The sequence below is a fragment of the Vipera ursinii genome, assembly GCF_947247035.1.
Source record: "Vipera ursinii genome assembly, chromosome: 4".
Lineage (NCBI taxonomy): Eukaryota > Metazoa > Chordata > Lepidosauria > Squamata > Viperidae > Vipera > Vipera ursinii.
In genome coordinates, this window is record NC_139514.1 from 12295014 (window position 1) to 12309745 (window position 14732).

At 42.2% G+C, this 14732-nt stretch overlaps 1 protein-coding gene across 2 annotated transcripts; it reads left to right on the forward strand.

Annotated features, from left to right (window-relative positions):
* The first annotated feature begins 6 nt into the window (after window positions 1-6).
* LOC310639849 (ester hydrolase C11orf54) lies at window positions 7-10659 on the forward strand. Of its 2 annotated transcripts, none has more exons than XM_083361787.1 (9): window positions 7-158; window positions 2022-2115; window positions 3887-3985; window positions 4501-4574; window positions 6239-6340; window positions 7429-7605; window positions 9040-9189; window positions 9548-9664; window positions 10349-10659. In XM_083361787.1, exons 2-9 carry the CDS (start codon window positions 2058-2060, stop codon window positions 10520-10522), a joined length of 951 nt encoding a protein of 316 aa, XP_083217913.1. In that variant the 5' UTR covers window positions 7-158; window positions 2022-2057; the 3' UTR covers window positions 10523-10659. The 2 variants fall into 2 exon arrangements, with proteins under 2 accessions (XP_083217913.1, XP_083217914.1); XM_083361788.1 differs by lacking the exon at window positions 7-158 and adding an exon at window positions 166-350.
* Window positions 10660-14732: the final 4073 nt, after the last annotated feature.

The following is a 14732-nucleotide window of genomic DNA, read 5'->3' on the forward strand; positions in this document are numbered from 1 at the left end:
ACGTCACAGAACGGGAAGGGGAATGGGTGAGGCCGGGCGCGCCCTTTTGAAAGTGGTCAAAAGGAGCTCTGGGCGTGCCTGCGAGCCTACTAAGCCTTGAGAAGTTGCTCCGGGCGGAGGAGACGTCCTGCGCCCGCGCGCGCCTTTCTTCTAGTGCTGTAAGTAAAGCCAAGGCAATCAGGGGCGTCTTTTGCACGGTTTGCTTTTGGAGGAGTACTAATTTAAGGCAGTAATTAAGGCTCCGACTTAATACTTTCCATAAGTGGTGGTCCCAGCTTAATTTTTGGCTGTGGCTGATGGGATTTAACACATTTGGAAAGAGGAAAAACGCGGAACTTAGTCCATGCAAGGTGTGTTTACACGGGAGTAATCCCTGTTGTACTTGATGGAGCTTCTATAGGAGCAATAAAGCTTGTATCGGTCTCCAGGCCAATTTGCCGAACTTTGAGGCTACTTTGGAGAAATCTCTGTTGCAAATAGGTACTGGGGTTTACATGCTAAGATAAAGGTTGGGTAGGCTTGTGCAGAGGGCATCTTGTGCGGGTTCAACCTGGGTAGTTATAGTACTTTGGGTTCCAGGCTGTAAATCCAGAAAATGGGTGTTTTAGAAGAGCAGTGTTTTCCAAAACTGGGGACTTCTGGGAGATGAAGTCCACGCAAGTTGTCAAAGTTTGAAAATCACTGCTCTAAAGCCAGCCCAGGCACAACCGTTGAAACCTCATTTCTGAATAGGTTGCATTTTTATTTTATTCCTCTTAGAATTTCTGCCTTAGGAGATGTTAAATGGCTTGAGATGCTCCTGATGAAAATGTTAATTGAAAACTATAAAGACTGAGATGGCAATTTGGATTGGTATAAATAATACACAGGAGACTTTATAGGTCTAGGTAGGAAGTAGAATGTAAGTTGTATAAAGTGTTAGAAAAACATTAGCACAATAAATAATACTTTTTAATGTGATAAGTTTATCACTGAGGAATTGATAAATTCATACTAAGAAATGAGCTAATATTGTAAACAAGCTGTTCTCAAAACCTTGGGAAATATGTGGCCCTGATAATGGACAATTTGCATGATTAGTGGTTTCAACTGCTATTATTAATTTCTTCTTGCGAAATAAATTCCCTTGACTTTTTTTCTATAGAACTTAATAAACTGCAAATCCTCCTGCTTGTTCCTAGGCAGTAATTAATTGGAGCTTACTTCCAAATAATGTCAACTGTTGAAGAAAAAAAAACCCATTTCCTTTTTGTTGTTGTTAACGTTTGATTTGAAGCAACCAGCAAATAAACTTCAAATCTAATGTCTGTAAACAGTCAACAGTTGAGAAGTTTGCTTCTAAGTGATACAGACTATGTGCGAATGCCTAACTGGTTTATTGCAGGGGTTTCAAACTGCCAACCCACGGGCCGGGTGCACCATGCTGAAACCGCACGCACCTCAGCTCTGGCAATGGGGAAAAAGTCGTGATATGTTGCAACATGTCATGTGACATAGCGAACTTGACACCCCTGGTTTATTGAGTAAACCATTGCATTATTCTCACATTGCCTTAAACCATAAATCAGCCTATGTCCAAACAAGCCGCCTATGAATCCGGGCTTAAAGTAAGAACAGTATTGCAGCCATGTACTATGTTTGATTTACTTACATTATCTGTAGAAAAAAATATTCAGTTAAATTTATTCCTTTAGAATGAAATTGCTGGCTTATACTGTACACATACTTTTTTCCTGTCCAAAGTAGTTGAGGTATTGTAGATGCTGATTCATCAGCAATACTGCTTGTTGAATCATCTGTTTTTTTTCCTCTGAATAATCAAAAAGAGCAGATGTGGGCACTGACATTCACAACAGAAGGAAAGACTGAAATAGTGAAACAGTAGGTCCGTGACTTTTTAAACATGTATCACTCTCAGAAATGACTGAACATGTGTACTGTTAAAGCTTGGATTTAATCGCAAAACCAGTATGTTCATTAACAGACCTGTAACCTGTTCTCGATGTACTTTGATCTCTTAGGAGCTGACCCGCCTGGTTGGCTGCCTGGAATAAAACATGTCTAGAGTGGAAAAATTTGCTTTTCACACTCCTACTCTGGAAGAAGTGGCTGATGGTAAGCAAGCAAGCTTGTTTCTTTTGTGTTAGGAGAAGCTGTGAGAGAAGAATCAGTATAACAGGAACAGTTAGAAAAGCAGGATATAGTGCCCGCTATAGAACATGGTGTGTATTTGTTTGAAAAGGAAGCAAGTTTTCTTCCCCCATGTGAAGATGTCCTTGAAGGGAACACTTGGAAGTCATTACAGAAACAAGGGCAGAAGCATTCCGTAAGCCCTGGGAAAAGGGAGTTTCAAGAACATTCCCGTCAACACTAAGAGTCTTGTCACTGTAGCTATTTCAGTAAAATATACCGTAGTTACAGATAGTCTTTGCTTAACCATTTGTTCAGCAACTGGTGCTGAGCAAATGACAGTTACCTAGGGCTGTTGCAGCACCTCTGCAGTCACATAATCAAAATTTGAGTGTTTGGCAACTGGCCTGCACTTACAACCGCAGCATTGGAGGAAATTCTGGTGGAATTGCGGTTAGAATGCAGTATTGCAGGCTAATTCTGTCCACGTCCTGGAGTTCGATCCTGACAGGTCTCAAGGTTGACTCAGCTTTCCATCCTTCCTAGGTTGGTAAATGAGGACCTAGATTGCTGGGGGCAAGATGTTGACATTTGTAAACTGTTCAGAGAGGGCTGTAAAGCACTATGTAACGGTATATGTAACGAACTTTCCGTCGTGGTCTGAAGACCCATTTGTTTGAATTGGCCGGTCTGGCCTGATGGGGGAGTTGGGTTTTAAATTGTCATTTTAGATTGTATTATTGTTTTTTAATTGGGCATTGATTTAATCTTTGTTTTAACTTTTGTATAGTATTGTATTTTTATTTATATGCCCTGTGAACCGCCCTGAGTCCCCAGGGAGAAGGGCGGTATATAAATTAAATAAAACATAAACATAAACATAAACATATATAAAATCTACTTGCTATATGCCCTGCTCATTTCTGCCTTTTTGGCTCCCGGCACCCTGCTGCTGTCACCTACCCCTGCTGGTGCCCTGTCCCAACTGATTTTTGCTGTCTTATGCTGGTGATCCAGGATTCAGATGCTAGACAAGGACATGGCCCTGGGATGCATGGAGCAAATGTGACAGAGCCTCATTTACCAAAGGGCATTCACTGGGTCTGGCCAGGGGGAGGCAGAGCAGCACCACAGAGCAGAAAGACTGCAGTGGAAGGGATTACAAGAGAGTAAGCAGCCACAGAATGGGAAATATGCCAGGTTATTTGCATAACACACTCGCAGTTGCTAGTGCATTGCTTTCAATCTGTATTTCCCATTGTGTGCTTGCTCTCTTGTAATCAATCTCTGCTTTGCGAGGAGAGAAAAATGAAAAATGAGTCAGGCACAGGACAACACATACTGACTAATGGTGATCACATGTCTGAGGAACGTGTGAAAGTTGTAACTATGAGCACTGGTCGTAACATTTTTTTCAGCATTGTTAAAACTGAATGAGGCAGTAAGTGAGGACTATATGTAGGTATATGCAGATGGGCTATCCATTTGTTTTACAAATGCAGTGCCTGACTTTACATGCAATTAATTTGAATTGGCAGTAATTCATTCAGTTAATATTAAATCGTTGCCCTGGCTTTTTGCCTTTGTTTTAGGATGTGGCTAGTATGTACACACACAGTGAGCTTCCAGAAAACAGTACCAGAAAACAGGAAGAATTAATACTGAACTGAAGGGCTTCACCCTGGCCTTCAGTGTGGTCAGCTTTAACATGTTCCATTCTTCCATTTTTCTGTGAAGTGATCTGTTTTTCCTCCAGTTCTACAGAATGGACTTAAAGAAAATTTTGCAGATGTCCAGGCTTCTGTAGTGGATTGTCCTGATATGACTCGAGAACCTTTCTGTTTTCCTGTTAAAGGTAACACATGGTATCTGTGACAAAATATTACACGTGTTGGCAATACGTTGGTAACATGTGGGCCACCAGGCGGACAGGGACAAATTTGGCGGGATGGGTTTTCTTTAAAGAACGGAGTAAATTTGCTTAAGCCTTTTCAAGATTGGGTTATTCAAGCTACAGAGCCCTTGTTGCATGCCTTAAAACGCCGAATGTTCCTTTCGAAAATCCTATTTTTTCCTACTTTCGAAGGACTTCAAATTTCACAGAACAGCCCCACTTTTGTCATTACATCACAGGGTTGGTGACCATGTCTCCCTGTGATCTTGTGTAGGTCGGAAGGATGCTATGCTAAGTAATGGTTTGCTTTAGCTATGGTTGGTTATACAAGCCACCATTGCCTGGTTCATAATACAACCCACAATAATTGGATTAGAGGTCTACTAAATGCTGATTGCTTTATATTGTTTTGGATTAGTAAAAAAAAATCTGGAAAAAAATAATTTGCCCCCCTTTCCCCCCCCCTCTTCTTACAGGTATTTGTGGCAAGCCTAGAATAGCAGATGTGGGAGGGGTACCATATCTTTTACCACTTGTACAGAAAGACAAGGTAAGTAAAATGTGGTCCACTTTTGCAACCATATGCAAAGGTTTTGAGATTAAGTCGTTCCTCCAATAACCTCCCATTTTGATCAGAAACGATAATTCCCATTTTGGGAGGTTGGAATGGAATCAAATCATTTTTGCTAATATTGCAGTGATCCCAGTAAAGTCAGCCTAGTCCATTTTGCACCTGCATTAATTTGTAACCTTTTTTTAACCCTTTAAAAGGGAGACTTGGTTCAGATCCTAATTCCGCAATTTTAAAAATGCAGGTTAGTAGTTAAGGAAACCCACAAAATGGTTGCGTTATTTGAATTCACGCTACAGGTAGAGAGGGGTCCCTGGTGTTCTCTGAGCTTGCTTGTTTTCTTGCGGACGTTTCATTACCCAAACTAGGTAACATCATCAGTGCTAGGAGGAAGCGGGGAAGGGAAGATGGAGGAGGAGGAGGAGGAGGAGGAGGGGTCCTTGATGTTCTCTGAGCTTGCTTGTTTTCTTGTGGACGTTTCATTACCCAAACTAGGTAACATCAGTGCTAGTAATGATGATGCACTAATCACTTTGTGGATAGCACTGATGATGTTACCTAATTTGGGCAATGAAATGTCTGCAAGAAAACAAGCAAGCTCAGAGAGCACCAAGGACCCCCTCTTGTCAACCCTGAGCTACAAATATTCTCCTTTATTACTACAGGTAGTCCTTGGCTTACAACTGTAATTGAGTTTGCAATTTCAGCCGTAAGTCATGATGGTCATAAAGTGGGTCACCATGTGACCTTGACCGATTTTACAGTCTCTTTCTGGTGGTCATAAGGTGAATGTTGCGGTTAGTAAGGAAACCCATTGTTTTCTATAGAGAGATAGATAGATAGAGATAGATAGATAGATAGATAGAGATAGATAGATAGATAGATAGATAGATAGATAGATAGATAGATAGATATAGAAAACAATGGGTTTCCTTACTAACCGCAACGTTCACCTTATATCTATCTATCTATCTATCTATCTATCTATCTATCTATCTATCTATCTATCTATCTATCTATTTCCTGGAAACCAGAAGTAAATATTGGTTTTTGGCAAAACATAAATCGTGGATCCCTTCCTGCTGAAAACAATTACGGTGGACTCCAAAATAGCTTTTGTTTGTATGGGTTATGTTTATATTTACCATATTAAAAATTAAAATTGATGCATTCACTGCCACTTCTCATGATTGTTGGATGAGATTTTAATACTGTATTCCGGGGAGGGGTGTCCTTCAAACTTGGCTTTTTTATGACTTGTGGACTTCAACTCCCAGAATTCCTCAGCCAAGCACGCTGGCAGAGAAATTCTGGAAGTTGAAGTCCACAAGTCATAAAAGGGCCAAGTTTGAAGACCCCTGCTGTATTCTTTTTCAACCTAGGATGGCAATTCATTTTAAATTTGTGGACTCCTAAGAGCGCCTTGGGCAAGGGTAGGCAATCTTGGCTCTTTTATGACTCATGGACTTCAACTCCCAGAATTCCTGAGTCAGCTATGCTGACTCAGGAATTCTGGGAGTTGAAGTCCATGAGTCATAAAAGAGCCGAGGTTGCCTACCCCTGGTTCTTGGGGAAGGCCTAGGAAACCTCTTTAAGAAGCACTGCCCTGAACAAGCTGATGTAACCGTTCTTTTCTCATCTAGGTTTATGACCTGAACATAATAGCAAAAGAAATACAGTTACCCGGAGCATTTTTTCTTGGTGCTGGAGCTGTTTCCTCCAGGGTAGTGGGAAGCAATGCTGAGGTAAGATAATTGGTAGGAAAATATTAGCCTTAGTCACGTATACTTTAAAGCAGGGCTCTTCAACCTTGCCAATGTGAAGACTTGTGGATTTCAACTTCCAGAATTCCTCAGCCAGCATAGTTGATCTTGGCACTGCTCTCAATTTCTGTTTTAATTTTTGTTACAAGGATTGCACCATTAGGCTATAAAATTCCCTTTAAAGTTTGGTTTACTTAATTCAGTAGTCTCCAACTTTTCTAGCTCCAAGGACTAGGCGGGGGAGGAGGGATGGTTTCGCATGTGCAACCTAGCTACCGTGCATGCAGACATGAAGCTTCACACGTTTGCCCGCCTTTTCCATATAGCCCAATTCCAACAGGTTGCGACCTGGGGGTTGGGGACCCCTGACTTAATTGGATTCAGATCTTGCTTAAATCTATTTTAGTAGACTCTTAACACCTCTGTTGTTGTTGTTTTTCTGGACTGTCTCTGTGTTTAAGATGAGGCCTTAACCCCAGCTCATTCTGAGCCATAGTATGTGTTAAAGGATTTACTAAATGAACCATCATTGGGTAGGTTCATACTAAAAAAGGTGAAGGTAACGGTTCCCCCGTACATGCGTGCTAGTCGTTTCCGACTCTAGGGGCCGGTGCTCATCTCCGTTTCAAAGCCGAAGAGCCAGCACTTGTCCGAGGACGTCTCCGTGGTCATGTGGCCGGCATGACTAGATGCCAAAGGCGCACGGAACACTGTTACCTTCCCACCGTAGTGGTCCCTATTTTTCTATTTGCATTTTTACGTGCTTTCGAACTGCTAGGTTGGCAGAAGCTGGGACGAGTAACAGGCGCTCACTGCTACGCGGCACTCGGGATTCGACCCGCCAAACTACCGATCTTCTGATCAACAAGCTCAGTGTCCTAACCCACTGAGCCACTGTATCCCTTAGGTTCATACTACATGTTAACAAATAAACCATGATTTTCAAACCACGTAGCTGGCTTTCTGCAGTTGGAATAAGCTATAAACAAAATGTGCTGCTTGTTTAATAGTTGTGAAATGATGGTAGACAGTGCTGATCTATTTGAAGATGTTTGTCTGCTTCTATCTAGTTTATCCCAATTGTTCAAGCTAAAAAGGAAGAAAGGGCAGCAATCAATGGAAGTTACTTAGCCAAGATCAGCCCTGAGGATGGCAGTTGTCTGCTCCAAAAATACAGCTCTTTATATAATGATTGTGAATTTGGGCTGCTGGCTAACCTATATGCAAGTGAAGGCCTTTCTGGTAAGGTATGTGGCTCGGTCAGCTTTTTAAAATGTTTTTTTACAAACAAAATACCCAGGCAAGGACTACCCAAAAAACCCAATTAAAAGACAGAAAATTAAAAAAGCTAGCAAGCCCAAACAAACAAACTTCTACATGTGAACATGCTTTGCTTTGCTTTGCTTCATTTTATTGACAAATTTCTATAGCCACACATATTACCAATGGAATTTCTGGTGTTAAACACATATATTTTACAGCTAGTCCTCAACGTTCACCAATAATCGAACCCAGAATTACAGTCATAAATTATGCCGGCTGTTAAGTGGGTTATCAAATAACCAACCTGATTTTACAACTTTTTTTTGCAGTGTTTCTTAAGCAAACCCACCATTTGGAATGAGCTTTTTTTTTTGCCAGAAGTAAACGCTAGTTTACAGCAAAAAATGTAAACCCCAGCGAGGACTGTGAGATGCTGCAATCAATTATAAATGCAGGCTGCTTACTGAACATTCAAAATGCAATCATGTGACTGTTGTAACTTTGCAATTGGTTGTTAAATAAGGACCACCTACATACAATAAAGATATACATAAGTATATCCAGACACATACAGCTGTGTTCCACAGCTATATTCAGTATTTTACTCACAACAATACTATAACATTTCCCTATACCTTATGAATCCACAAATGTTATACGTGAATTTCTTCTTTTAACATCCTATTGACTTTATTTATTGGATGCAGAAGACTCTGGTCCCATGTAGTAAGATTACCAATGTCATTTTAGATTTGAGTACATTTTTACCCATTTAATTGACTTATGTTTTTGTAATGAAAAGAAAGGCAATATATTTGGCCCTTGTTAAACCCTTGGGTGATAACAATTCACAAATTGGCTGCAGTAAGAGAACAGGTTTGCAACTCCATAAGACCAGAAACAGTTTAAGAAAGGTTGGTTCCTGCCTGTCTTTTTAGTCTCATTAATGTTTTGTTTGCTACATTGTCTTTTTGCTTTAATTGGGCACACTTCCAAATATTTTTTTAAATTCTAGACCCTGTCCTATGCTATCAGACTATTTAACACCTAGATGCTTTTTAAAAAAAATACATTAAAAATGAAGATTGAAGATAGGGAACATATTGGATGCCAAGAATTCCCAAACATTAGTTTACTTACAACTAGATTAAAAAGGGAAATATAAAAAACTAACTCTCCCAGATCAACTTTCTCAACTTTTTCTGAGAGGAATAACTCAACCTACGGGGTCCTGGCCTTGTGCTTTTAATGTGGGAATAATGATTTTGACCATTAGAATTGTCAGGTGGAGATTATGGACACAAAATGTTTTAAGCAAGGAGCATTAAGTATGTCATAATGAAATCTTAGAAGTGTATTACTCTCAACTCACATTTCTCTGCTTAACATAACAATATTAATATATCTTCTTTTTTAAGGTCATTGAAGTCCGAGCAAAGAGGAGAATTGGTGAGCAGAATTTCATATCCTGCATAAGGAAAGCCTTGGATAAGCATTATGGTGACAAAACAGTTGGGATGGGAGGTACTTTCATTATCCAGAAAGGAAATGCAAAACTTCATATTATGGTAAGACAATTATAAGAAGTTTTTCCATTTTTCTTTGGGAAATATATGTTACACAACAAGAAGAAAAAAAAGTAAACACTACATTTCTGTAAACATTTGCAAACTTGCTTTTTTATTGTGTGCTATCAAATAGTAGGTGTCAATTCTTAGTGTTTACACACTAATATGTCCATAACCTGGTCCACCATTGTAATTAAGTCCATCTCCCTTTCCTTCTACTTTTCTGGCATTAGAGCTTTCTCTAGAACAGGGGTGTCAAACTGCCATGTTTGTACATGGAAGAAACAGACTTTCGCAACTTCAGTTCCTGTGTTGTTTCTTTATTCAAGTGCAGTCACTTTTATTTTTTTAATTACAGCCCTCTGAATTTTCTGCCTGCCCTCTGGAAACTGACGAGAAAGTGAACAATTGGCTGAAGTTTTTTGAAATGAAAGCTCCACTCATTTGCCAGCCTGTAATCGTTTCCCAAGATCCAGTAAGTCAAGTCTACTGATGTTTCTCAAGTAAAAAACCCAACATATACTGGCTTGGATGCAAAGTGATCATTATTTGAAATCATCATCAATTCTTCATGCACTGAATTCTGTAACATGCACCATAGGAAATGATACAGTGAAAACCAGTTTGGTGTAGTGGTTAAGGTGCTGGCCTATAAACCAGGAGACTCTGAGTTCTAGTCCCACATCAGGCATGAAAGCTGACTGGGTGATTGTGGGTCAGTCTCTCAGTCCAACCCACTTCACAGGTGACAAAAATAGGAAGGAGTATTATGTAAATTCCCCATCTTCAGTTATTTATACCTGTATTGGTGTAAATGCAGCTTATATTTTGGATGAAATATGTCTCTCACCCAAAATACACAAGTAGTCCTCATTTAGCTACCACTATTGAGTGGCAACTTGGTCATTAAGTAAAGCAGTCACTGTGAAGCCAGAAGTATGCTTACGATCTTATTTCAGCTTTCCTTTGCTTGTGAAACTTGTCGGAAATTTACTTTTTAATTATTCTCATAACTGAACGGGTAGCTAAATGAGACAGTCGCTAAATGAGGACTGCCAAAATAACACAGCCTTGTATAGGATGTACCTGAAAGGAAATGTTTGCAGCTTGGGGCCCTCCCTAGAGGCAGGAATTTATGGGTTCTTGACTTTTTCCCCAGGGTTTTGATCTGCGTGTGGAGCACACCCACTGTTTCAGCCACCACGGTGAAGGAGGCCACTACCATACGGACACAACACCAGAGACCGTAGAATATCTGGGGTATTTTGTGCTTGCTGAGTTCCTCTTTCGGATCGACAGACCAAAGGAGACTCACATGGTGGGTCGGGATTAAAGTCTAACCCGCCCAGGAAGCTGGTATTCGTTAAGGAGCAGAAAATCAAGAGATGACTAAATCTGCTTTTCAGTGAGGTCAACTAATGTCGAATCACAACCTGCCTTGTTTTGGCACTTAAAAATAAAATATGGCAAAACTGATTTTTCAGATTGGAAATGTAGCACATGCTGGCTGATTGCAAAACAAAACTACAGGAGCCCAATTTGTACTGAAATATTTACATTTTATATCATTTGGCTCTCCTACTTTCCGTCCTTAGCATCTAGATTTCGGCGGCAATCTGGGTGGGAATTCTATGCCTACCCCAAGATGGCTGAAGTACAATTTCTGTCATCTGTCACTGCATTACATCAGAGGAAGGAAACCTTCAGAGAGCGTAGCCCTCAATGGGCAAAGGAGTTAATTGCATAACTTGGCCCTCCTGCTCTCTGCTGCACCCTGGTGGCAGAGAGGCAAAACCTGTGTTGGCCAAGATCCCTTCCCCTTGTTTAGGAGAATTCTGAGAGTTTAGTTATCTATATTAATCAGAAGAGAGCTGAAACGGATCTTGGAGGTCATCAAGTCCAACCCCCTGCTCAAGCAGGAGACCCTATGCCATTTCAGACAAGTGGCTGTCCAGACTCTTCTTAAAAAACCACAGTGATGAAGATTGAAGGCAAGGTGTTCCACCAGTTCAGGAGTTCCCAACTGGGGGTGCAAGATGATATTCTAGGCCAGACATGTCAAACACAAGGCCCGGGGCCCAGATCTGGCCCGTGAAGTGGTTTCATGCGGCCCGCGAAGCCATCCTGGAAACAGTGAGGGAACGGCCCCCACTGCCTTGGCCCTGGCCCAGAGACCCTCCTCCTACCAGAGACCCTCAGATTTGTCCCACTTCTGCCCAGGCCCCCATAGGCACCCTTGATGCGAACAATGTAGAGCTGGCCACGCCCACCCAGTAGGCCATATGCACTCTAGCCACGCCCACCCAGTAGGCCACACCCACCCGGCCCCCTGAGGGCAACCGCAATGCTGATGCGGCCCTCAATGAAATTGAGTTTGACACCCCTGTTCTAGGCGGTGCGAAAACCTGGGTTTAGAAGTTTCAAAATTATAGTGTATATGCATAAGTTATTTCGAACTTTTGTAAGGAGTGTGAGAATATATCAGAAGCATTCTAGGGGTGCGGGGTATAGAAAAGGTTGGGAACTGCTACACTAGTTAATTGCTCTCAATGTTAGGAAGTTTCTCCTTCATTCCAGGTTGCTTTTCTCCTTGATTAGTTTCCATCCATTGTTTCTTGTCTTGCCTTCAGGTGCTTTGGAAAATAAGTTGAACCCCTCCTCTATGTGGCAGCCCCTCAAATACTGGCATGCTGCTCTCATGTACCCCCCCTAGTCCTTCTTTTCTCTAGACTAGCCAAACCCAAATCCTGCAGCCGTTCTTCATATGTTTTAGTCTCCAGGCCTTTAATCATCTCAGTTGCCCTTCTCTGCACTTTTCCCAAAGTCTCAACATCTTTTTTGTAATGTGACCAAAACTGGATGCAGTATTCCAGGTGTGGTCTTACTAAAGATTTATAAAGCAGTACTAACACTTCACATGATTTTGATTCTATGCTTCTATTTATACAACCGAGGATTGTATTAGCCTTATTTGGCTGCTGCCGCACACTGCTGGCTCATATTTAAGTGATTGCCCACTAAGACTTCAAGGTCCCTCTCACAGTTAACTGTTTTTGAAGAGAAAAATTTCTCCTCAGTGCAAAGAGCAACCCAAATTACAATGCAGTGGGAACTGTTCCTGGGCTAAAGCATTTCCAGGCTGAGCTCCATAGTACCAAATGTTGGGATACAATGTTCTTGGGTCATTATACAAAGTGTTTGCAAGCCCGAACCATGTTTCTTGCTTAACAATCACCGAACATAATTCCTTGTCTAAAACATGGAAGAGTCTGTGATGGTTAATTTTTTGTTTGTGCTAGAGGTGTAAATAGCTTGCTTCCAATTACAGGTAGTCCTTGATTTATAATTCGGATCAGAATTTCTGTTGCTAAGGAAGGAGGCTGTTAAATGAGTCAGGTCTGGTTTTACAACCTGTTTTTGCCACAGTTGTTAAGTGAATCACTGCAGTCGTGAATTGTGCAGTCGTTAAAGCGAATCCAACTTCCTCCATTGTCTTTGCCAGTTGGAAGCTGGCTGGAAAGGTTTCAAATGGCGATCACGATTCCAGGATGCTACAACCATTGTACTGTAAATCAGAAGTCACCAACCTTTGTCGGTTGTTGGACTGGAGGAAAAGGGAGGAAGAAGCATTTTACATGCGTGCGCACTGGACCGCAAGCACGCGTGTGCTGCAAATGGGGCGGGGCTAGTGCCCATGTGATAGTAACCCTATCCTGTTCTGGTGTGGCGCAGTGCTTTGTTTCTGTGTTCCACAGTGCGGCAGCAGCCATTTTTGTGCCCCGTGGCACAGTGGCGCCCTGTTTTTGTGCCGTGCACCGGGGGCCCATTTCTGCACCCTGCGGCACAGTGGTGGCCCATTTTTGCACCCTGCAGCCATGGCGCTAGCGCAGGTGGGGTGTGTGTGCACATATGCGCACATTGGCCAGCCTGTCCCATAGCCTGGTGACCACCAGGCCACGGCCCACTACCGGGCCGCGGCGCACAGGTTGGGGCCCCCTGCTGTAAATACACGCCAGTTGCCAAGTTCCCAAATTTTAATCACATGACCCATGGGGATGCTGCAACAGTCATAAGCAACCAGTTATAAGTTACTTTTTTCGGTGCTGTTCAGTAACTTTGAATGATTGCTATATGAATGGTTGTAAGTTGATTCTATATCCTAGAGTCAGCCAATAATGGGAGCTAGGATGATTTATAGGTGAATTTTTAATCCTAAATGATATGTACACAATTGCTAACACATTGCTGGCTGGGGAATTCTGGGAGTTGATGTCCACACATCTTAAAAGTTGCAAAGTTTGAAAAACATTCCTCTATTTCGTATTTCACGGGGCTGATCCTAGCAGGAGAACTTCCAGATGGGAAGTCACTGTGCAGTCTGATGTGCATCTACCAGCCACTATTAATTCCCATTTAAGTTCAAAGGGCAATAGCTGCAAGTAGCTTAATTCAGCGGCCTTGTTTGTGAATAGTTCTAGAACGACACTACTGGTGGTCCTCGCCTTACGACCACAATTGAACCAAAAAATAATTATTAAAATTAGTAAATGAGACATTGGTAAAGTGAGTTTTTGCCCCCATTTTACAACCTTTCTGCCACTGTTGTTAAGTGAATCACTGCAGTTAAGTTAGTAATAATAATAATGAGAAACTTCCTAACAGTGAGGACAATTAACCAGTGGAACAGCTTGCCTCCAGAAGTTGTAGGTGCTCCATTGCTTAAAGGTTTTTAAGAAAAGACTGGACAGCCACCACCTATCTGAATTGGGGGGGGGGTTGGACTAGAAGATCTCCAAGGTCCCTTCCAGCTATATTCTGACTGTGATGGAGGTCAGTAACAGTTAAGCAAAACTGGTTTCTCCATTGTCTTTGCTAGTCAAAAGAGGTGATTACATGACCTCAGGATACCGCAACGGACGGTCATAAATACGAGTCCGATGTCAAGCATCTGAATTTTGATCACGTGACCATGGGGACGCCCCAATGGTCGTGAGCGTGGAAAAAAAGGTTACAAGTCCCATTTTTCGCTGCCATCGTAACTTCCAAGCGGTCACCAAAAGGAACATTTAGTTTCGATGGCACTGGGGGGGAAAAAATGGGACTTATGACCGTTTTCACACTAATGACCAGTGCTTTTTTTGTAAAAGAAAAAGGTGCCGGAACTCACACGTGTCATACAACCCACCTTGCCTATCCTACAAGGTTCCATCCAAAAAAGATGCCGGAACTCCGTTCTGAACGTTCTATGAGAAAAAAAAGCCCTGCTAATGACCGTTGCGGCGTCCCCGTGGTAAACCGAGGATTACCTGCGTGTTGTTCCCGTATCGTCCAGCAAGAGGCGAGCGCCCAACTCCCAGCATCTCTCCGAGCCTTCTCCTGCTGACCGCTAGGGGCCGCCGGCGCGCTCGCTTGGAATCGCGGTTTTCCGCTTGTCCCACTGCGGCCCCCGTAGCTTCTTTTGCGCATGCTCTAGCCGGGGGGGGTGTGAGTGTGGGGCGGGGGTTGCTGCGAGCCGCCGAGGTGTGGGGGGGAGGGGGAAAAAA